Source organism: Anser cygnoides, chromosome 11 (genome assembly GCF_040182565.1).
Source record: "Anser cygnoides isolate HZ-2024a breed goose chromosome 11, Taihu_goose_T2T_genome, whole genome shotgun sequence".
NCBI classification, from domain to species: domain Eukaryota; kingdom Metazoa; phylum Chordata; class Aves; order Anseriformes; family Anatidae; genus Anser; species Anser cygnoides.
This window is the reverse complement of record NC_089883.1, coordinates 377,912-396,635: the sequence shown is the minus strand read 5'-3', so window position 1 is coordinate 396,635 and position 18,724 is coordinate 377,912. Positions and strand designations below refer to the sequence as shown.

At 66.7% G+C, this 18,724-nt stretch overlaps 3 protein-coding genes across 8 annotated transcripts; 1 reads left to right on the top strand and 2 right to left on the bottom strand.

The window, feature by feature from the left end:
* Positions 1-56: 56 nt before the first annotated feature.
* On the top strand, positions 57-7,557 carry PRC1 (protein regulator of cytokinesis 1). Of its 3 annotated transcripts, none has more exons than XM_048046318.2 (14): positions 57-277; positions 492-624; positions 735-857; positions 1,210-1,443; positions 1,524-1,694; positions 1,947-2,096; positions 2,350-2,497; positions 2,631-2,767; positions 3,017-3,112; positions 3,257-3,403; positions 3,844-3,954; positions 4,280-4,390; positions 4,803-4,911; positions 6,247-7,557. In XM_048046318.2, the coding sequence occupies exons 1-14, from the start codon at positions 267-269 to the stop codon at positions 6,273-6,275; spliced, it is 1,710 nt and encodes a 569-aa protein (XP_047902275.1). In that variant the 5' UTR covers positions 57-266; the 3' UTR covers positions 6,276-7,557. The 3 variants fall into 3 exon arrangements, with proteins under 3 accessions (XP_047902275.1, XP_047902274.1, XP_047902273.1); XM_048046317.2 differs by having other exon boundaries at positions 59-277; positions 3,844-3,945; positions 4,803-4,988; XM_048046316.2 differs by having other exon boundaries at positions 60-277; positions 4,803-4,988.
* Positions 7,520-10,922, bottom strand: RCCD1 (RCC1 domain containing 1). 4 transcript variants are annotated; one of them, XM_067003744.1, is made up of 7 exons: positions 10,761-10,922; positions 10,268-10,622; positions 8,708-8,829; positions 8,435-8,539; positions 8,210-8,353; positions 8,099-8,128; positions 7,520-7,958 (listed from the first exon to the last, which is right to left on the bottom strand). In XM_067003744.1, the coding sequence occupies exons 1-7, from the start codon at positions 10,915-10,917 to the stop codon at positions 7,780-7,782; spliced, it is 1,092 nt and encodes a 363-aa protein (XP_066859845.1). In that variant the 5' UTR covers positions 10,918-10,922; the 3' UTR covers positions 7,520-7,779. The 4 variants fall into 4 exon arrangements, with proteins under 4 accessions (XP_066859845.1, XP_066859846.1, XP_066859848.1 ...); XM_067003745.1 differs by having other exon boundaries at positions 7,520-7,922; XM_067003747.1 differs by having other exon boundaries at positions 7,520-7,922; positions 8,210-8,294.
* A 62-nt stretch (positions 10,923-10,984) lies between these two features.
* Positions 10,985-18,661, bottom strand: UNC45A (unc-45 myosin chaperone A). Its single transcript, XM_067003726.1, has 20 exons — positions 18,539-18,661; positions 17,782-17,940; positions 16,794-16,830; positions 16,517-16,692; positions 16,318-16,410; positions 15,890-16,057; positions 15,449-15,617; positions 15,050-15,220; positions 14,735-14,906; positions 14,187-14,487; positions 13,945-14,039; positions 13,730-13,871; positions 13,437-13,577; positions 13,094-13,221; positions 12,832-12,898; positions 12,621-12,734; positions 12,114-12,229; positions 11,857-11,974; positions 11,625-11,780; positions 10,985-11,475 (listed from the first exon to the last, which is right to left on the bottom strand). The coding sequence occupies exons 1-20, from the start codon at positions 18,548-18,550 to the stop codon at positions 11,215-11,217; spliced, it is 2,796 nt and encodes a 931-aa protein (XP_066859827.1). The 5' UTR covers positions 18,551-18,661; the 3' UTR covers positions 10,985-11,214.
* Positions 18,662-18,724: the final 63 nt, after the last annotated feature.

Below are 18,724 nucleotides of genomic sequence, written 5' to 3'. Positions count from 1 at the left end.
GGCGCCGCCGGTTGGGGTCACGTGGTTGCCGGGGAGCCCCCGGGGAGCGGCGTCCGGCGAGACCGCCGGAGCCGATCTCGCTCGCGATTGGGCGGGAGCCGCGGCCGCCTCTCGCCGCCATTGGCCGGCGGCTGGCTTGGGGCGGGGCCCGGCGGCGGTTGAGGGCGGGGCCCGGCGTGACGCGACCGCGGCGCGGCAGCCAATCAGCGCCGCCGGGACGGCAGTTTGAATCCGGGCACCGGCGGGCGGCGGCGCGGGGAGCGGCCATGAGGAAGAGGTGCGGCGGGCACCGGGACCGGGGGACCGGGGGGTGTCGGCGGCACGGGACCGGGACCGGGGACGGGGACGGGGACGGGGGCACCGGGACCGCGACCGCGGGGGGGCGGCAGGGGGGGACCGGGACCAGGATGGGACCGAGGGGTGCGGCGGGGCCGTGGTGCCGGGGCCGTGGTGCCGGGGCCCTCCCGCTGACGCCGGGCGCGGTGCCGCAGCGAGGTGCTGGCGGCCGAGGCCGTGTCGTGCCTGAACCGCGCGCTGGCGGCGCTGCGGGACATCTGGGAGGAGATCGGCATCCCCGAGGAGCAGCGCCTCGAGCGCACCGACGTCGTCAAGAAGCACATCAAGGTGAGCGCCCGCGGTGCTGCCCGCTGCTGCCCGCCCCGGCGGGGCCGTGCCCGGTGCCCCCCCGGTGCCCCCCCGGTGCCCGCCTCTCACGGCGCCTGTGCCGCGCGCAGAGCCTCCTGGACATGATGGTGGCGGAGGAGGAGAGCCTGAAGGAGCGGCTCCTGAAGAGCATCGCCCTGTGCCGCAAGGAGCTCGACTCCCTCTGCCGGGAGCTGCACCTGGACCCCTTCGAGGTAGGCACGGCGCTGCGCCGCCCGCGGGCTGCTCTGGGCGAGAGGCTTCTGCTGCCTGGCCTCTGCCTGGGATCCTAAAGGGGCCTGAGCTTACGAGGCAAACGCCTCCCCAGAACCTCCCAAAAAGCTCGGCGGAGCCAAAGGCTGGGCGGCTCCCTGCAGCTCCGGGGCTGGGAGGAGGCCAGGCGTCTCGTAGCGTCTTGTTTTGAGTGCTGCTGCTGCGTTTGCACCTCTCTGGGGAACTTTGCTCAGAACTAGGGTCTGTGTCCCTTGCCTATACACTTAAGGAGCCCTGTGTATGAGTCAGGTCTACAAGAGCTGTGGAGGAGAGTCGTTTTCTGGTCTCTTCTAGGCAGAGGAGGAAAGCACCATCCTGCAGATGGAGAAGGATTTACGCACCCGTGTGGAAGTGATGTTAAAGCAGAAGAGGGACAGGAAGCAGGAGCTGAAAGCTCTGCAAGAACAAGACCGAGACCTGTGCGACATCCTCTGCACGTCCCCGTTTGGCATCGACAGCAATGCCGTGCCCAGCCTGGAGGAGCTGGACCGCTACAGGCGCCACTTGGCCTCCCTGAGCGCCGAGAAGGTGAGCGGAGGGCGGGCGAGGTCTCCCTGAGGGCCTGGGGACGGTGCCCACGGGCTTCTCACGGGGCTTGTCACCTCCAGGAGCGAAGGCGAGAGGAGTTTGTCAGCATCAAGCGGCAAGTCATCCTCTGCATGGAGGAGCTGGACCACACTCCGGACACGAGCTTTGAGCGGGACGTGGTGTGCGAGGATGAGGAAGCCTTCTGCTTGTCCACAGACAACATTGCTGCCCTCCAGAATCTGCTGCAGCAGGTATGTTGGCACGCTGAGGCAGCGTTGCTGTGATGCATGGCGCTGTGGAGGCTGCCTGGCAGCAGCTGGCAACGTGCTGTAAAGCGTGGCTGCTCTGTTTTTAGTAACTGTGTTGTGTTAGAACGTCCTGTCATCTCTTGCATGGAGATGTGGGAGGATGACCGAGCAGCTCCGCTAGCTGCGGCAGAGCAAACAGCGTGCTTGTGTTAGCATCAGGCCGTTCTGGTGCTGACCCCGCTTTCCCTGCTGCAGCTGGAAGCCCGGCGGTCCCTGAACGAGGCTGTGTGCGTGGAGCTGCGATCCAGAATCGCTGCGCTTTGGGAAAGGCTGCAGGTGCCTGTGGAGGAGAGAGAGTCCTTCGCAGTGCACATGACTGGATCCAGAGCCAGAACTAGGAAAGCTGTAAGGACCATCCTACAGTCTTTGGAGGGGGGAGGGCAGGGGAGCAGCAGCTCTGGGTCGCACACTTGTTTGCTCAGCCAGAGTGCAGGAGCAGCTTCCAGCAGTGAGTGTGCTGTGAGCAGGCCAAAGCCTGCCCTCGCAGGTGGAGGAGCTGGGAGCTGGTGACCGGCTCGTTAGAAGTCTGCTTACACAGAACGCAAATCCCATTCTGCTCTTGCTGCCTTCTGAGTCTGTGCTCTGATCTCGTTGGCAGCTGCAGTTAGAAGTGGACCGTCTGGAGGAGCTGAAGCTGCAGAACATGAAGTCTGTGATCCAGGCAATCCGGGTAGAGCTGGCTGAGTACTGGGATAAATGCTTCTACAGCCAGGAGCAGAGAGAAGCTTTCAGCCCCTATTACGATGGTGGGTGCTGGCCCTCTGACTCCCCTGGGGGAGCTGCAGGCTGCCTGCCAGCAGACCAGCTGCAGAGAAGCGCTGCTGGATGCGGTGCCAGGGATCCTGGCTGCCTCCTGAACACGCTGTTGTATCTCTCCAGAGGACTATACAGAGACCCTGCTCCAGCTCCACGATGCTGAGGTGGGGAAGGTGAAGAACTACTACGAAACACACAAGGAGCTGTTTGAGGCTGTCCAGAAATGGGAGGAGAACTGGAAGCTGTTCCTGGAGCTAGAGGTATTGCTCAGGCAGCGCTGGGTCTCTGGGCCCTGTAGGCCTCCGCTCCGGTGTGCAGTGTCCTTGAGAGACCAGGGAGGCAGAGGGGGAACCCTAGCAGGTTGGTGAGGGGATGGGGTGCTGTGTCTAGGGCACCAGCATGACTTGTGGTGAAGAGCTTGCTGTGCAGGGCTGCGCTGCAGGGAGTGCTGGGCAGTGAGACTGGGCTCTGTGCCTGCTTCTCTCCTGACCTCCTTTTTTCTATGCTAGAGGAAAACGACCGACCCCAACCGCTTTGCCAACCGTGGGGGGAGCCTGCTGAAAGAAGAGAAGCAGCGAGCAAAGCTGCAGAAGATGCTTTCCAAGGTAAGTTCAGACCTGGAGAAGGAGCAAAAGCTGTAGTTCTGGATAGACACGTGTAGCAGTGGCCAAGGAGAAGTGGAGCACTTAGAGCCAGCAAGGAGTATCTCGGCGGGCAGCCTCCCTACACTGCCCTTGTGTCCTGATCAGCTGCAGGAGGAGCTGGAGAGCAGGGTCCAGGCCTGGGAGCAGGAGCATGAGGACGCTTTCCTGGTGAAGGGGCAGCAATTCATGGAGTACGTGACAGAGCAGTGGCAGCTGTACCGCATGGAGAAAGAGAAGGAGAAACAGGAGCGGGTGAGTGCGGAGCCGAATGTGCTCTCCTGGCCTTGAGGAGCCTCTTCTGGCACCAGGCTGTTGGTGGCCCAGCCCTGCTCAGGGGGGAGAACTGCCCCGGCCCCGGGCTCCCATCTGCTGCTGGCAGCTCCCTAGGGAGACGGGGTTCTTCCCTTTCTGCTGGCTCTGTACGTGGTCACCTTCCTTACCGAGAGTGGTGTCTGCCGCTGGTGGTGTCTGCGTGTTGAGCTCCTTTCTCGGCCCCAGCTGCGCCAGGACTGTGGCTTGGCTCTGGCTACCTGTAAATCTCCACCAAAGTACCTGCTTCCTGGCTGCAGGGCTGCTGCCCACCAGCAGAAGCCTGCCTTTCCCCGGGCACCGGGCCAGAGCTTCACAGAGCGGAGCAGCCAGCTCCCCGCTGCTCCTCTGCTCGGGTTGGTGAGCGCAGATCTCTCACACAGCACCTGAAGAAAAGCCGCCAGATCGAGGCAGAGATGATGTACGGGAGCACCCCACGGACACCCATCAAGCGTCGCGTGCTCACCCCCCACACGCCTGGCAAAGTAAGGAAGGTAAACTGTCCATGCTGGGCAGAGTGCTTGGCTGGGACGCTGCCAGGACTCGAGTGCTGGCACTATGTAGTGCTTGGAGCTCTTGGTGCTTAGAGCCCCACCTCTGGGTTCAGTCTCACAAAGGGCTCAGGGATATTGCAGCAGTGTAAGGGAACCAGGAATGGGGGCCGAGCTGCGGGCACCCCTGTCCTCCTTGGGGACAGTGGGACTTGTTGGGGTGCCCTGGAGCTGGAGGGCCCCGTGCAGCTGGTGCTTCCACGGTGATTTTCCTGGTGTGGCACAGCCCCGGCTTCCTCCCCATGCACCTTGTGCTGTTTTCCCCCAGCTCAACGGCACTTCCATCTCCAGCGCCACGCCCAACAGCACTGTTCGTTCGGCCTTCGGGGCAACTCTCTACCACTCACCGACGTCTCGGCTGCCACCCTCAGGAGGGAAGGTGAGGGGTCTTCTGGGGTGTCCCTGCCCGCGGCGGGGCTTGGGAGCCCTGCCTCCCCTGCCAAGCTCCGGGGGCATAAAGGCTGCTCTTTGGTCCTGGCCTGCTCTGCTGGGCAGCTGCACGGCTGGTGGGATGTCTGTGGGACCAGCACAGCCTGGGGGAAAAGAGGGTGGGCAGCATTCAGGAACACTCCCTCCAGCCCAGATTTCTGGTGGGTGTCTGGGCCGAGCCTGAAGCTTGTGGGGGGTCTTCATTACCTGACCTATGTGTCCTGGGTCAGAATTGGGCCCCAGACCACAAAGGGTTCCTGGAGGGTGAAGTTCCTCTGGTACTGCAGAGCAGCAAGGCTAGCACAGGCTTCCTAGCTCCCCTCGGTTCATGCCTCCTGTCTACCTGTCGCCCGTTCCTGCAGCTTGGTCAGGCTCGGACCCCCAGCCGCGTGGCTGTGAAGCCCCCCCGGCCAGGACACAGGGAGCGGAACAAGGAGAACATGTCGCAGCTGAACGGAACCACCCTGAGCGGTGGGTGCACCCCCACAGCCCCTGCCCAGCGTAACTACAGCGTTAATTCTGTTGCCAGCACCTATTCTGAGTTTGCGGTAATTCACCTCTTCTAAACCCGCCTCCCCCCGGGCCGCGCGGGGGGCCTGCGCCCCCTCCCAGAGCACCCCCAGGCCCCCGCTGCGCGCAGCCCCGCGGGCGCCCTGCGCAGAGCGCCTGCTCCTGCCAGCGCCCCCGGCACCGAGCGGTGGCTGCACGGCAGGAACTGAACGCGAGGTTTGGTGGCTGAGGCCAAGCACCGCTCGCATCTTGCGTGGCCCCGAGCAGCCCTGTGGGGACCAGATGGAAACACGAGAGGAGTTCTGCTGCCCAGGGCAGCCCCTGACCCCGTGCAGGAGCCAAGCCCTGCCTGCGGTGTGTCTCTGTGCCAGGTCTCCTGGCACAGCCCTGCTACAGTGCCGTAGCTGCTCTCTGGAGCTGGGCCTGTTCCCAGCTGCTTGAGCAAAGTACCAAGCCCTGGGGTTTGATGCAGTGTTTCCTAGGCAGCACAGGGCCCGGGCAGCTGGCAGCAGCAGCGCTCTGTCGCTGTCCTAACCTGGTCCCTGGGAGAAAGGAGGGAGGGTCCTGCTTGCCCCCGGGGTCCTTTTCCCGCTGCCTGCACGGCCTCAGCCCCTGCATGCTCACGCTGGACTCGGCTTGCTGTGCCCCCTGAGCTCAGCCTCCCGAGGGACCCTGCCTGTGCGCCACCTCCTGCTGGCCTGAGGTGTGCTGGGGGAGCGGAGTCGGGGGGACTCCCCGGGGGGAATTGGGTGCGGGGGGGTTGGTCTCTGCTGCTGGCCAGAGCTTTGGGGGCTGGAGGCCTCTGCCCTTCCGTTAGACCTCACTGAGTCCAGGCTTTAGCCTCTCCTGATGCTGCAGCCAGGCCCTTGCGCACGGCTGCTCCCGTGCTTGCACCCTGCCTGTGCTCCTTCCCTGCCCTGTAGCCCGTGGGCCAGCCTGCTCGCTCGCTCTCCTGCTGATCTGGAAGCGCTTCCCAGGACAGGCAGCGAGCTGCCAGCTGCAGGAGGGAGGGATGGGGTGCCCGGCCGAGGGCTGTTGGGGCAGCAGGTCTCTTGCTCCTGGGAGCCTCAGGGATCTTTCCCAGCTACTCAGAGCAAATGCTTTCCTGCCCTCTCCTGAATCAAGGGGGGGGGTGTCGGGTATTGTGTCTGCCCAACAACCAGCAGGGGCGCAGCGTGGCCTGCCCTCCTTGCTGGCCTAAAGCCCCTGCCCCAGAGCACCAGCACCACCTGCGGCCCCCGGCACAGCCTCTTCTGCAGCCCCTCACCCCCCATCTCCTGCTTCTTGTGTCCACAGCGCGAACTTTCAAAGGCTTCCAGGTGTGACACCAGCTCCCGCGTCCTCAACTCCACCACCACCAACGCCTACTGCTGAGGCGCTGCCCCAGGCTCTGGCCCTCCGCAGTCGTAGTGAGTTCCTGTTCTGGGGGAGTGCTTCCGCAGCGCCCGCTGCGCCCAGGCCCGGAGCAGCCCGTGCCCGAGGTTTGGCTTTTAGCTAGGTCCCAGCATTAGTCTGGCCAACCTGCCTCTCTGCGGGGCGGGGGGCGTTCCTGCCTGCGAGGGCAGGGGAAGGAAAAGGACACTTTTAACATTTTTTGCTTTTATTTAGGGGATTTGTGTGACTATTTGTGATTAAAGATTGAGAACAAACTTGGGGTAGCATAGCAGTGGGTGGTGGCTTCTGCGGGAGCCTGGCTGGGCGGTGGTGTGAGGTGGCAGGGCTCTGCCGTGCCGAGTGTGCGCTGGGACAGGACCTAGTGCAGAGCGCTGGCCTTGGTGCCTCTTACCAAAGGCTTTTTTTTTTATTATTATTATTATTTTTTTAAACCTTCCATATTGCTGTAGGTATTATCTACCAGGCTCTTCCTTAACAGCACAGCAGGCGTGCTTTAGCTAGGGCTTGCTTTAGCTGAGGTTCCTCTGAGCAGCCTCCCTGGGCCCCAGAGGGCTGGGCTCGTGCTGCTGCTGCAGCCTGGGCTTGTGGCCGAGGGTCTCAGCTCCCCCAGGCCGGGGGCTGCAGCTGCCCCCTGGAGAAGAGCTCAGGTGGTCGATTCCCCTGTCCTCTGCCCACCCCTGAGCCTCCAGGGAGGGGACTGCCTGTCTCCCCCGTGCACCCCAGCGCCTGCCTGCCCTTTCTTGCCCGCTGCTCCTGGGGAGAACAGCGCATGCTTTGGCGGTACGACGTGCTGGGGGGGGCCCGTTTGCACCTTTGTTAATGAAGCTCTGTATGTGTGTCTGTCCCTGATCAGAACTAATTTGCACCTTGTTATCACTACAGTCCCCCACTTACTTACTGTTATTTATTCCCCAGGTTCTGTTCCCTTGCTCTGTAACTCTGTATATACTGTTCATGGGAATAATGCATATACATGTATATAGCCACTGCTGTTCGTGTGTTTGTTGGGGTGACCAAAGGCTCCTCCACTGTGACCCTGGAGGCCGGGAGGGGGAGAAGGTTGGGCCTGGCTCTTCAGCCCCTGCCTTCTTTCTTTAAACCTCGCCTGTGCCCCTAGGGGCTGGAGCAGCTGGGAACCTGTATCTGTGTGCAACATGAAGCACTACCATACCTGTTACAAAAAGAGGAGATTTAATAAATCCATGTACTCTTGCCCTGTCTTTATCACTAGCGCAACCCCAGCCCTGGCTGCCTGAGGCAGCAGCACAGCTCCTCTGCCTGAGCTGGGGTCCCGCTGGGGGGAACCCACCCACGGTGTCTGCCCAGACTCTGCCTTGACTGCTGAGGGCTGCTCGGGGGGGCAGGAGCGGAGCTTTCCTGTGTCTCCCTTTGCTCCATGCCCCCAGCGAGGGTTGTGGGACGGCCTTGGGCCCCTCACTGCTCCAGGACGCACACGTAGGTGTTCCAGGGCCCGCACACCACCTCCTGGGCCTGCAGCCCCTCTGCCACCAGGTGCTCCACGCGCCGGGGCCGGTCGGAGCTGGTGCTGTCCCCATGGCCCAGCTGCCCATATTTACCTGCAGACACAGCAGCTGCGTGACGAGGCTCCGGCCCTGCCCGCAGGAAGGATTTCATCCCGTAGGCAGGCATGAAAGGGGGAGCACTCCAAATAAAGCATTAACAGCCAGCAAACAAAGCAGCAAAGCAACCACCAGGACGGGCCGTGCCAGCACGGAGCAAAAGCCTCGCTTACCCCAGCCCCAGGTGTAGAGCTCCCCGTCTCCTGCAACAGGACAGTGCCCATCAGCCGGCATCGCCCCCAGCACAGGGGCTGCCGGCCCCCCACCGCCCGCCGGGCACTCACGTGTGACTGCGGCCGTGTGCCGGGACCCGCAGCTGACGGCACCAACCTCCACGTCCTGGGGCAGGTCCAGCAGGGCCGGGAACGCCTGGATGGAAATGAACGCGGCGCCCGGCTGCTCCCGGGGGGGCGGCAGCTCCGCAGCCCCTGAGAACAGCGGCGCTCAGCCCTGGCCGCGCCATCCCACGGGCCGGGCACGGCATCGCTGCAGCCCAGCAGCATCCTCACCTGCGCCTGCGTCCTCGTCCTGCACCTGCTCTTCCGCCACCGCTTTGGAGGGCAGCGCCAGCTGGCCAGACTCGTTCCAGCCCCACATGTAGAGGTCCCCCCCCTCTGCAGAGGACGCACGGGGCGGCCCCGGTCAGGGCACAGCTCGGACCCCGTCCCCCTGCGGCAGCGGCCGAGTGCTCGAGGGCACCAGCACCGGCCTTGCCCAGGATGACACGGGGCAGCCGGCCCTGCGGTGCCGGCACCGCCACCCCCTGCCCCCCGGCCCCTCACCGCTGACACTGGCCGAGTGCCACCCGCCCGCCGCCACCACCCGCATGGGCACGCCAGCCAGGGCCTCCACCAGCCGCGGCTGCTGCTCCGACTCCAGGCCCCCGTGGCCGAGCTGCCCGTGCCTGTGGGGAGATGCACATGGGCAGAGGGACAGAAGGCCCACTGACTTAACAACTCTGGCATTAATCTGCATAGCTGTAACGCTGAAGGAATAGGCACAAAGAAGCACGAGAGGCTTCTCATACTTTTCTGGTAACCAAAGCTTAACCATGGCACTCAGTTTCTACAAAAAAGTTAATCCTAAAATACACGACAGTAAGAGAGGTGTATAAACTTTTCCTTTAAAGGTAAAGAAGGAAAGAACGATGGTAATATCCGTAAATGTAACAACAGCTGATTTAATTCTATGTTTGCTATGACAACCTGCTGTCCATGACAACAGCCCCCAAACACCAACGACCTGAGGACGGGAAACAAAGTGCACCCGAGCAGATCAGCAATACCGAGGGAGGAAGACACTCCAGTTTGCACAGCTCTGCTATTAAAAATAATCTTTGTTGGCTTTGTTTCACATACGCAGCAAGGAGATCACTAACTTATCCCTTCAACCCTGTAACTCTTGGTAATTGGCAATTAACATGGTCAGGGCAGATCACCAACCAACACTCAGACCCCGCAGCTGTGCTGGTAACGTCTGCTCAGGGCTGGGGGCGCACAGCCGTACCCAGACGCATTTACCAAGCACAGGGCTGGCAGCGTGATCCCGGGGCCACCCGTGTGGTCGGACTCAGCTCGGGGACAGACCCAGGCGCTGCCTGTGGTAAACCCCGCACCATCAGGGGGAGACCAGTGCCCGCAGGGACTTTCAGGGGGAGTCCTGTAAGGCTGGTGGCACCAGGCTGATGTTACAGCATCAGCAACAACACACCAGGCTGAGACTGCCCAGGTAATAGTATGGGACACGCCAAATTTGGGTACAAGTAGCAAAACCAGTACAACAGGAAAAGTATTGAGGAGGACCCGCTGGCCCCCACTGCACCCGAGGCCTGAAGGCACGGTGTGGGAACGCCGAGCAGAGAGGGCCGGGCTGGCACCCAATGTGCCTCTGTCCCAGCCGCACCCCCAGGCGCTTCCCCACTGCCAGCCCCGACACGGGGCAGCGAGGGAAGGTAACGGGGCAGCCTCTGCCCCGACCCCGAGCAGCACAGGAGGGCAGGGGGCAGCTCGCAGGGCTGCCGCTCAGTGTCAGAAGCAAGTAATCAAGAACCAAGACTCGGGAGTTAATTGTAGCACAGTATTTATGTGCAGCAGCACGAAGAACAGGCCTTGAAGCGCTGACGGGTGCGCGTGCTGGCCGCTCGGCTCGCTGACCACGCAGTGCTTTCCCGTTTTAGCGTGCTGGGGCACCGCCAGAGCCCTGAACCGGCTCTGCCTCAACCCTGCGTGCTAGCAGCTGGGGGCACCCCCCCGCCCCCACCCCGGCATCCTCCCACCTGCATCCCGGCCGCCGGCGCCCCCCCCGCACCCCGCCGAGCCCGGTGCCGCCCCCCCGCCGCTCACCTGCCGCCGCCCCAGCCGTAGACCTCGCCGGCGGCCCCGAGCGCCAGGACGTGCTCGTGGCCCAGGGCCAGGGCCCGGAGCGGCGGCGCCGCGGGCAGCTCGGTGAAGAAGGGCGGCCGGGGCGCCGCGAAGCCGCCGGGCAGCAGCGGCAGCGGGGGGCGGCCGGGCCCCGGCGGCAGGGCCCGGCGCCAGGCGGGGGCTCCCCGCAGCTCCCCCCGCAGCGCCGCCGCCCGGGGCCAGGCCTCGGCCGCCGCCCCCCGCCGCAGCAGCACGTGCGTCTCGGACGGCAGCGCCTCCGCGCACCCCGCCGGCAGCCGCCGCCGCGGCCCCGCGCCGCGCACCTCCAGCCCCGCGCCTGCGGGAGCAGCGGCTCAGCGCCCGGCGGGGCTGCGGGGCGGGAGGGGGGGCCCGGGCGGCCGGGGGCCCGGGGGGGCCGCGGGGAGCCGAGCGCCCGGCAGCACGCCCGGGCCGGGCGCCCCGGGGGGCCGCTCACCGGTCTCCAGCACGGCGTAGCTCCAGGCGGGCCACACGCGGCGGATCCCCTCGGGGCCCGACTCCAGGCGGCGCGGCCCCGGCCCCGGCGACGGCTCCCCCGCCGCCTCCTCGGCGCTGAAGCCGAACACGAGCCAGGCGCGGCGCGGGGCCGCCATGGCGCGGCGGGGGGGCGGCAGCGGGTCCGCCCCGTCGGGCGGGCGCAGGGAGACGCGGAGGCGGGGCCGTCGGTCAGGAGCAGCTTTAGTGCGGTGGCGCCGGGCGCCCCCGGTGCCGCCCCCCCATTAAGGCAGTGGCAGTGGCGGAGGCGGCGGTGGGCCCCGTCCCGTCCCCCCCACCCCCCACCCCCACCCCGGGGCGCGGCGGCAGCCCGCGGGCGGCCCCCGGTCGGGACGGGGCAGCGCGGTGCGCACAAGCCCGGAGCAGCGTGTGCAGGGCAGGCCCCGGGCCCGGCCTCACTCCTGGCCGGGGCCGGGCTTGATGAGGCCGTAAGCCACGGCCTGCGCCAGGGCCTCCTGCGCCGCCTGCGCCACGCGCGGCTTGTCCGGGTCCTTGGCCAGCACCGAGAGGATCTCCAGCATCTCGCTGGCGATGAGCTGCTCCGCCACGCCGCGCTCGGCCGCCATCATGTTCATCACCACCACGGCCCCGCGGTGCTGCAGCTCCGCGCTGGGGCTGAGCAGCAGGGCCTGCAGGATCTCCAGCCAGTGCACCGTCTGCGGGCAGAGCGGGGCGCGCTCAGCACCGCCGGCAGCCGCAGCACCGCCGGCAGCCGCAGCACCGCGTCCCCAGGTGCCATACGGCAGCGGGCCCCCAGCGCGCGGGGTGGGGGGCACGCGGGGCTGCCCCCGCCCTGGGCACTCACCACCTGCGGGATCCTCTTGCAGATGGGGGGATGCAGCGTGGTCAGCATGGCCAGGGTCCCCGAGGCCGCCCGCCGCAGCTTCTCATCCTCCTCCCCGCTGTACAGGACCATCAGCTTCAGCCGGTCGCTGCCCTCGGCCAGGAACAGCTCCTGCACCTGCAGGCCAGCAGGGAAGGAGGTGGCCAGCAGCCCAGGGCAAACAGCCGCCGGCTCGGTGCGGCACGGCCCTCACCTCCTTGCTCATGGCCATGTTGCACATGCACTCTGTGGCAGCCAGCCGGATCAGCTCGTGCTCCTCAAACATGTAGCCCTCGATCATGGGCACAGCCTTCTCCTTCAGGATCTTCTGCCTGCAGCAGGGCAGGGCTGAGCACTCCTTGCCCAGAGGTGCCACCCCCACACCACTTCTGGCCAGGGCAGCACCCATCCAGGCCTGGGTCACCCTCTCCCCCCGCCTGGAACAGCTCAGCCGTGGCCCCACTGCCCTACCGCAGCCTCTCGCTGATGCCAGCCAGGTTGGTTAACGCCATCAGCCCCTCAAAGTTCTCCAGGCCTGTGCGCTGGAGGTGCAGAAGGCTGACCAGGGGCCGCACCACCTCGTAGATCTGTGGAAAGAGCAGTGCAGGGCTCGAACCAGGGGCAGGGACTCTGCCCCTGCATGGAGTATGGCCAGACCTAGCAGAAAGGCAGAAGTGCTCCTTACGGCCAGGCCTAGACAATCAGGCCGCTGGGAAACCACCAGGGTCTTTTGCCTCCTTCCCGAGGAAGGGCAAACTCAGATTGCCACCCCTCTGACCTCCACCTCCTGGGCTGCCAAGCCCTGTCTCAGGGGGAAAAGAGGAGCCAAAGCCTGCTCTGCTGCGGGTGCGGCTCACAGCAACCATGGCAGCCCCTGCCCCACAGCCCTCCTTGTGCTGCTCCCCTGCAACCCCCCCCGGCTGTCCCCTCCATGCCCTGCGCAGCATGGCAGGTCTGCCCCTCGGTGGTGACACTGACCCGCTCCCCAGGAAACGCCATCTCTGGGTTAGAGGTGATGGTGATCTTCGCCAGGGCCTGAGCCGCCTTGGTCTGTCCCACCTCCGTGCCCTCCAGGGACAGCGGGATGAGAGCCTGCGGATGGAGATGCATCAGCCTGTCCTACAGCTGGTCACAGCCCCAGCCCTCCCCAGGGAACGGGCCGGGGGCACCATAGCACCCACCACCTCACCTTGCCTCCTCCCTGCGCAACCACACCGCCTCGGTCCTCTGCCTCCGCCACGAGGGCCAGGAACACCCTGCAGACAGGGCAGGAGCAGACGGAGTCTGGAACCTGCTGTGGTGGGTGCCAGTGCCACCCGGATACCAGCAGCGGGCCCAGGCTGTGCCCCTTCTGCTCCTAGAAGCCTGGGTTCACCACAGGCACTAAGTTTGCAGGAGGGCGCCAGCAGCCTCAGGAGGCAGCTCCCAGCCCCTGCCCCTGCTCCCTGTACCTGGAGATCAGCTCCCGGCAGGAGTTGGTCAGTGCCGGGTTCTCGCTCTTCACCATGCAGGCCAGGGCTGACACCACGCCAGCCGTCAGCAGTTTCCGCACCCGCCGCTTCACGAAGTCCGGCTTGTCCTGTCCCAGGGGCAGGGGCACCGCTCATTTCAGAGCTGGCACCCAACCTGCCACCACCTCCTGATGCCCGGCCCTGCTGCCATCACCCCACAGGCACCAAAATGGTATCTCCGGAGGCCCTGTCCCTGCTCAGGAGGCCAGGCCCTGTCCCACCCACCTGCTGTCCTGCGGGGCCAAGGCTCCCCACAGCTCCTGAGATGATTCCCCCCCCTCACCTTGGGGTGCTGCTCTGGAATGTGCTGCTTGGCGTACTTGGCCAGCTCCAGCATCTGGGGGTCTGGCTCCTCGTGGTCGTAGCTGTTGGTGCAGTTCACTAGCGTGGAGGCAACTGCATAGAGCACGCTCCTGTCCTCTGACTGCAGGGGCAACGGGACACTGGTCGCACCCGTGACGCAGGACAGAGCAGGGCTTGAGCCCACTCAGCACCACCAGGCCCCTGTGCACACCCCAGCCCCACAACCCTCTCCATCGGGGGGGCACTTGGGCACATTCCCCCCACGGCGCTCACCTTGGCCAGCTGGAACATGGCCTGCATTGCTGCCTTGTCCTCCACGAACTCCTCCTTGACATCCGCATCAAAAGTGAGGTAGGCCAGGCCCTCCACAGCCCAGCGCCGCGTGCCCGCGTCAATCGCCTCATTGCACAGCCACCTGCGAGATGGCCCCGTGAGCCCACCCTGCAGGGCTCCCACCCCCAACGCACCCCGCAGTCCTCAACACTCACTTGCGGCACTGCTTGGCTAATTTCATCGTGGAGCCCTCAGCAAACTGCTTCATGCTGAAGTCAGTGCCTCCGGCAGATCCCAGCTTGCAGAGCCCCTGTGAGGAGCAGAGCGTCAGGGCCAGAGAGGCCGCGATGCCCCCGTGGCAGCCCCCCACCAGGGACAAGACCCACGGGCCACCACGGCCCCCCCAGCCCCATCCAGCAGCTCGGCACTGCTGCTCCTCCCGCCCTGCCGCGCTCACCACCAGCGCCCGGATGCGGATGCTGTCCCTCTCGCTGTGCTTGTAGATCTCCTTGAGCAGGCTGACGCCGTTGGCAGTGATGAAGGACGCGCGCTTGGCCTTGTCAGCAGCGTGGATCAGCGCCTCCACTGCTACCAGCTGGTGGGCCTCGCAGACGGAGGCGCAGAGGGACAGCACGCTGTCCATGATCCCCTCCAGCTCCAGCACCCTGTTCCCGGCGTCTGAGGGGCCCTGCAGCAGGCACGACACCGTCTGTATGGCCCGCAGCTTCCCGGCCAGCTCGCGCCCCTCAAACCAGCTCCTGCAGGGGAAGAACGCCAGGAGGGATAAGGCTGATCCCACCCAACACCTCCAGCCTCACGCAGTGCTGCCCTGCCGGAGCACCGGCATGGCAGGTCTCTGGTGGTCTGCACTCTGCTTTTACCACTAAAAGCAAGAAGTCTGGGAACAGGGGTGCCGCCACTTCCAGCGGGGGCAGGGACAGCAGCAGAATGCTCCTGGCTGCACAAGACAGAGCCCTCCTCTGCCCCAGGGAAGCCCGGGCTCACCTCACGTAGTCCTCGCACAAGTGGTGGAAGTTCTCCCTCTCAGCATCGCACTTCAGGTCCTCGTAAAGCTTGCTCAGTAGGACTGAGGCGCTCATCCGGGTGTTCTCTGTCACGGGCAGGCTGCCCGGGGCTCCGCACACTGTGCTGCCTACCTCCAGAATCTTCTTCAGGCCTAGGAGGACACAGAGCTCAGGCACCCAGCGAGGAGCAAATTGGGATGCGCAGGCACCTCGCTCCTGCAGAGCCAAAGCACGCGCCGCCCCAGGGCAGAGGGGTGTGACGGCCCAGCTGGGTGCTGCAGGCTGTTTCACTCACCCTGGTCGATCACCCAGAGGCTCATGCTGTTGTTGGTCTCCTTCGGTGACTTCCTGGGCACCACCTTGATGAGCAGGTTGAGGGCGTTGTCACGGCCGTGCGCAGAGGCCCCTTCCAGAGGTAGCAGCTCCAGGAGGTCCTTGATCAGCAGTTTCAGGTCCTTGGAGGAATCTTCCAAGAGAGACAGGGCCAGCGGTCAGTGCCCTGCACACAGGCCTCACCCCGTCACGGTAAGGCCAGCAGGAGCTGCTGGGATCGGGGGATCCTGACCCCCAGCTCAAGCCCGTGTTAATCCAGGCCCAGAGGCAGGGAGCTGTGGCAGGGCAGGCAGCAGCAGAACCCACTGCAGCTCAGCGCCTCCCCACGCCACGCCAGCCAGCTGGGGCAGCAGCCACTCACCCAGCACCACCGCATCCTCCTTGCCACGGAAGTCCTTCTGCAGTCCCTCCTTCAGGGAATCGAACATGACGTGCAGAAGGTTGCAGGCAGCCAGGGAAACCTGCTCGTGCTCCACACCCAGCACTGCCGAGAGACGCGGGGCCCCCAGCTCCGCCAGGATGGCCATGGTCTGTAGGTACAAGCACAGGCACCTGCTGGGGACTTTGGGGGAAAAACCTGGCGCTCCCCAGCATCTTATGAGAACGGTTCCCCTCCACAAGGCTCTCACAACTCAGGCCTGGCAGCTGACAGCTTAGAGCTCCACCGTTCAGCAGAAGGGCTACAGCACAACACAGGCAAAGGCCATCAGAGCTCCCCAGCCCGACGTACTTCGGAGCCTCCCCAGCACGGACGTCCCCATGGTCCCCACACACAGGAGGGCTGAGCTCCAGTGGCACCTACCCGGGAGCGGTGCCCGGAGCACAGCCCCACCAGGGTGCGCAGGGCGGCCAGCATCAAGTCAGCCTTGGCCGTGTCAAGCAGCCGCGTCAGCAGCCGCACGCCATCGCTTTGGAAGATTTTCTCTGCTCCGGCCTCCTCTCGCGCCAGCACAATCAGGTTCTGCGCCGCCTGGGAAAAGAGAGGCGCGTTTGGGTCACCTGCCCTCCAGAACAGGCTCCCCTGCACACAGGGAACCTCATGTGGGAGCCCACGGGGCAGCCACAAGCTCCCCCCCCACTCCCAGTCTCCTTGGAGCGTGTTCTGCTGGCAGGAAGCCTGGGCTCCCGGGACAGCACAGTGCAGCCAGCAGTGCCGACCTAGGCATACGATTCCTCCACTCCTTGCCCTCCACCCAAGTCATGTTGCCCCCTGTTCCCTGGAGTTCAGACCTTTTGCTTCTTGTCTGCATCTTTTTCTTCAGGATCCAGCAAGATCTGGAACATCTGCTCCACCTTTGAGTCCGTGCAGGACATGGTCTTCATCTGAGACAGGCCAGAAAGAGCAGCTCAGCCGTTGCCGCCCCCTTCACCCATCGCACCCGCAGGGATGCACAGCGGCAGCCGCCCCACGCAGCATCTTCCCCCTCACCTTCTCGTGCATGCTGCTCCCCAGGGCGCGCAAGGCCTCCTGGAAGGCCTTGTTCTTGGGCTCCAGGCTCACGCACCTCTGCAGGTCGCTGATAGCCTGGTCCAAGCGGCCCAGCTTCTGCAGCGCCTGGCTTCGGCGGAACAGCGCCTTCATGTCCCGGCCGTCGGCTTCAATGGCTGCAGAAGAGCGAGGGAGCTATCGCAAAGCCCCTGACCGCTCCAGTCTGCCTTGGCAGGCAGCACAGAGGCCGGTCCCTGCTGGCGACACCCGGCAGTACCTTTAGATGCATCAGCCTCCGCCTTGGCATAGTCCTCCTGCAGGGAGAGAGCGGGTGAGGAGGCGCCTGGCACACCGCCCGTGCAGGCTGCATTCACCCCGCCTGCTGCACCCCCCACTGAGAGAAGAGCAGGGAAACAGCTGGGGGGGGGGGGGGGAAACACTGTCACTGAGAGCTGGGGAGCAGAAGTCGGGTGCCCTGCCCTTCCCAGAGCACAGCCCTCGTGGGGTCCCCAAGGAGCCCTAAGGCCTGATGCTTTCCGAGTGCCCGCTGTGGCGGTGCTCCCTGCCCCTCCGAGCCCCTGAGGCTCTCTGTGCTCCCCCCCTGCTCCAGACACGGTTCCTGACAGGAAATCAAAGACGCTGCGACCGTCTGGGGGGCAGACCCGGGGCGTCTGCGCACCCCGGCTGGGGACAGCGGCCCGCTGGGGAGGTGGGGCAGCGACAGCCAGGGGCTGGGGGCAGGGGAAAGGGCGAGCGGAGGGATCAGCGCCCGGCCCGGGGGCTGGCGTCGCTGTGCGGGCACCCAGCCGGCAGCTCGGGGAGCCCGGCCCTGCCCGGCCCCGCCGGCAGCACAGGACGGCCCGGCCCGGCCCGGTCCCGACCCGGCCCGGCCCGGCCCCGCCCCGGCCCCGCCCCGCCCGGCCCGGCCCCGCCCCGCCCGGCCCGGCCCCGCCCGGCCCGGCCCGGCCCGGCCCCGCCCCGCCCGGCCCCGCCCCTCCCGGCCCCGCCCGGCCCCGCCCGGCCCCGCCCGGCCCCGCCCGGCCCCGCCCCGCCCCTCCCGCCCCGCCCGGCCCCGCCCCGCCCGCCCCGCCCGGCCCGGCCCCGCCCCGCCCGCCCGGCCCGCCCCGCCCCGCCCCGGCCCCGCCCCGCCCGGCCCAGCCCCGCCCCGGCCCCGCCCGGCCCCGCCCCGCCCCGCCCCGCCCCGCCCCGCCCCGCCCCGCCCCGCCCCGCCCCGCCCCTCCCGCCCCGCCCCGCCGCCCACGCACCAGCTTGAGGTAGCAGGCGGCGCGGTTGCGGTGCAGCACGGCGCGCTCGGGCTCGGCGCAGCTGAGGCTCAGCGCCCGCGTGTAGGCGGCCAGGGCGGCGGCGTGCTGCCCGGCCTGGAACAGCGCGTTGCCCCGCTCCCGCAGCTGCCCCGCCGACACCTGCGACGGCACCGGCTGGCACCACGGCGGGGCGGCACGGGGCCGGGCAGCCCCGCGGGGACGGGACCGGCACCGGGCCCCGGCCCCCGCCGCGAGCCCCGGCCCGTTCCCGAGCCCCGCGCGGCGCCGCCCGGTCCCGTCCTGTCCCGGCCCGTTCCCGAGCCCCGGGCTCAGCCCGGCCCGTCCCGTCCCGTCCCCGAATCCAGTCCGGTCCCGTCCCGCCCGTCCCGTTCCCGAGCCCCGTCCCCGGTCCCGGTCCCGTCCCGAATCCAGTCCGGTCCCGTCTTGTCCCCCGCCACAAGCCCCGTCCCGTCCCGTCCCATTCCCGAGCCCCGTCCCCGTCCCTGTCCCGGCCCGTTCCCGAGCCCCGGTCCCGGTCCCGTCCCGTCCGGAGCCGCCCCGAATCCAGTCCGGTCCAGTCCCGTCCCATCCCCCGAGCCTCGTCCCGTCCCGTCCCGTCCCGCCCTGAATCCAGTCCGGTCCGGTCCCGTCCCATCCCCCGAGCCTCGTCCCGTCCCGTCCCGTCCCGTCCCGTCCCGCCTGAATCCAGTCCGGTCCCGTCGGTCCCGGTCCCGTCCCGGTGCCGCCCGCCCCTCACCGCCTCCTCCATGGCCGCTCCGGCCGGGCTCTGACGTCACCGCCGATCGCCCGGGGAACCCGGACGCCGCCGCCCGCGTCACGTGACGGGAGGGCGCTGCCGGGGCCGGGCCGGGCGCAGCCTCCGGCGCCCCCCCGCGGCCCGGCGGTGTCAGCGCAGGGCGGGGCCCCCCCGCCGCCCCCGGTG

Coding starts and splice junctions, on each gene's coding strand:
- RCCD1 (XM_067003744.1), bottom strand. CDS start 10,917: ATGGCGGCCCCGCGCCGCGCCTGGCTCGTGTTCGGCTTCAGCGCCGAG. Junction 8,830..10,267: donor TACGGCTGGGGCGGCGGCAG/GTGAGCGGCGGG, acceptor ATCTCCCCACAG/GCACGGGCAGCTCGGCCACG. Junction 8,354..8,434: donor GGACGAGGACGCAGGCGCAG/GTGAGGATGCTG, acceptor CGCTGTTCTCAG/GGGCTGCGGAGCTGCCGCCC.
- UNC45A (XM_067003726.1), bottom strand. Junction 16,831..17,781: donor CCGCCTGCTACCTCAAGCTG/GTGCGTGGGCGG, acceptor CTCTCCCTGCAG/GAGGACTATGCCAAGGCGGA. Junction 11,975..12,113: donor GGCATCAGCGAGAGGCTGCG/GTAGGGCAGTGG, acceptor GCCCTGCTGCAG/GCAGAAGATCCTGAAGGAGA.
- PRC1 (XM_048046316.2), top strand. Junction 2,498..2,630: donor TTTCAGCCCCTATTACGATG/GTGGGTGCTGGC, acceptor GTATCTCTCCAG/AGGACTATACAGAGACCCTG. Junction 4,391..4,802: donor TGCCACCCTCAGGAGGGAAG/GTGAGGGGTCTT, acceptor CCGTTCCTGCAG/CTTGGTCAGGCTCGGACCCC.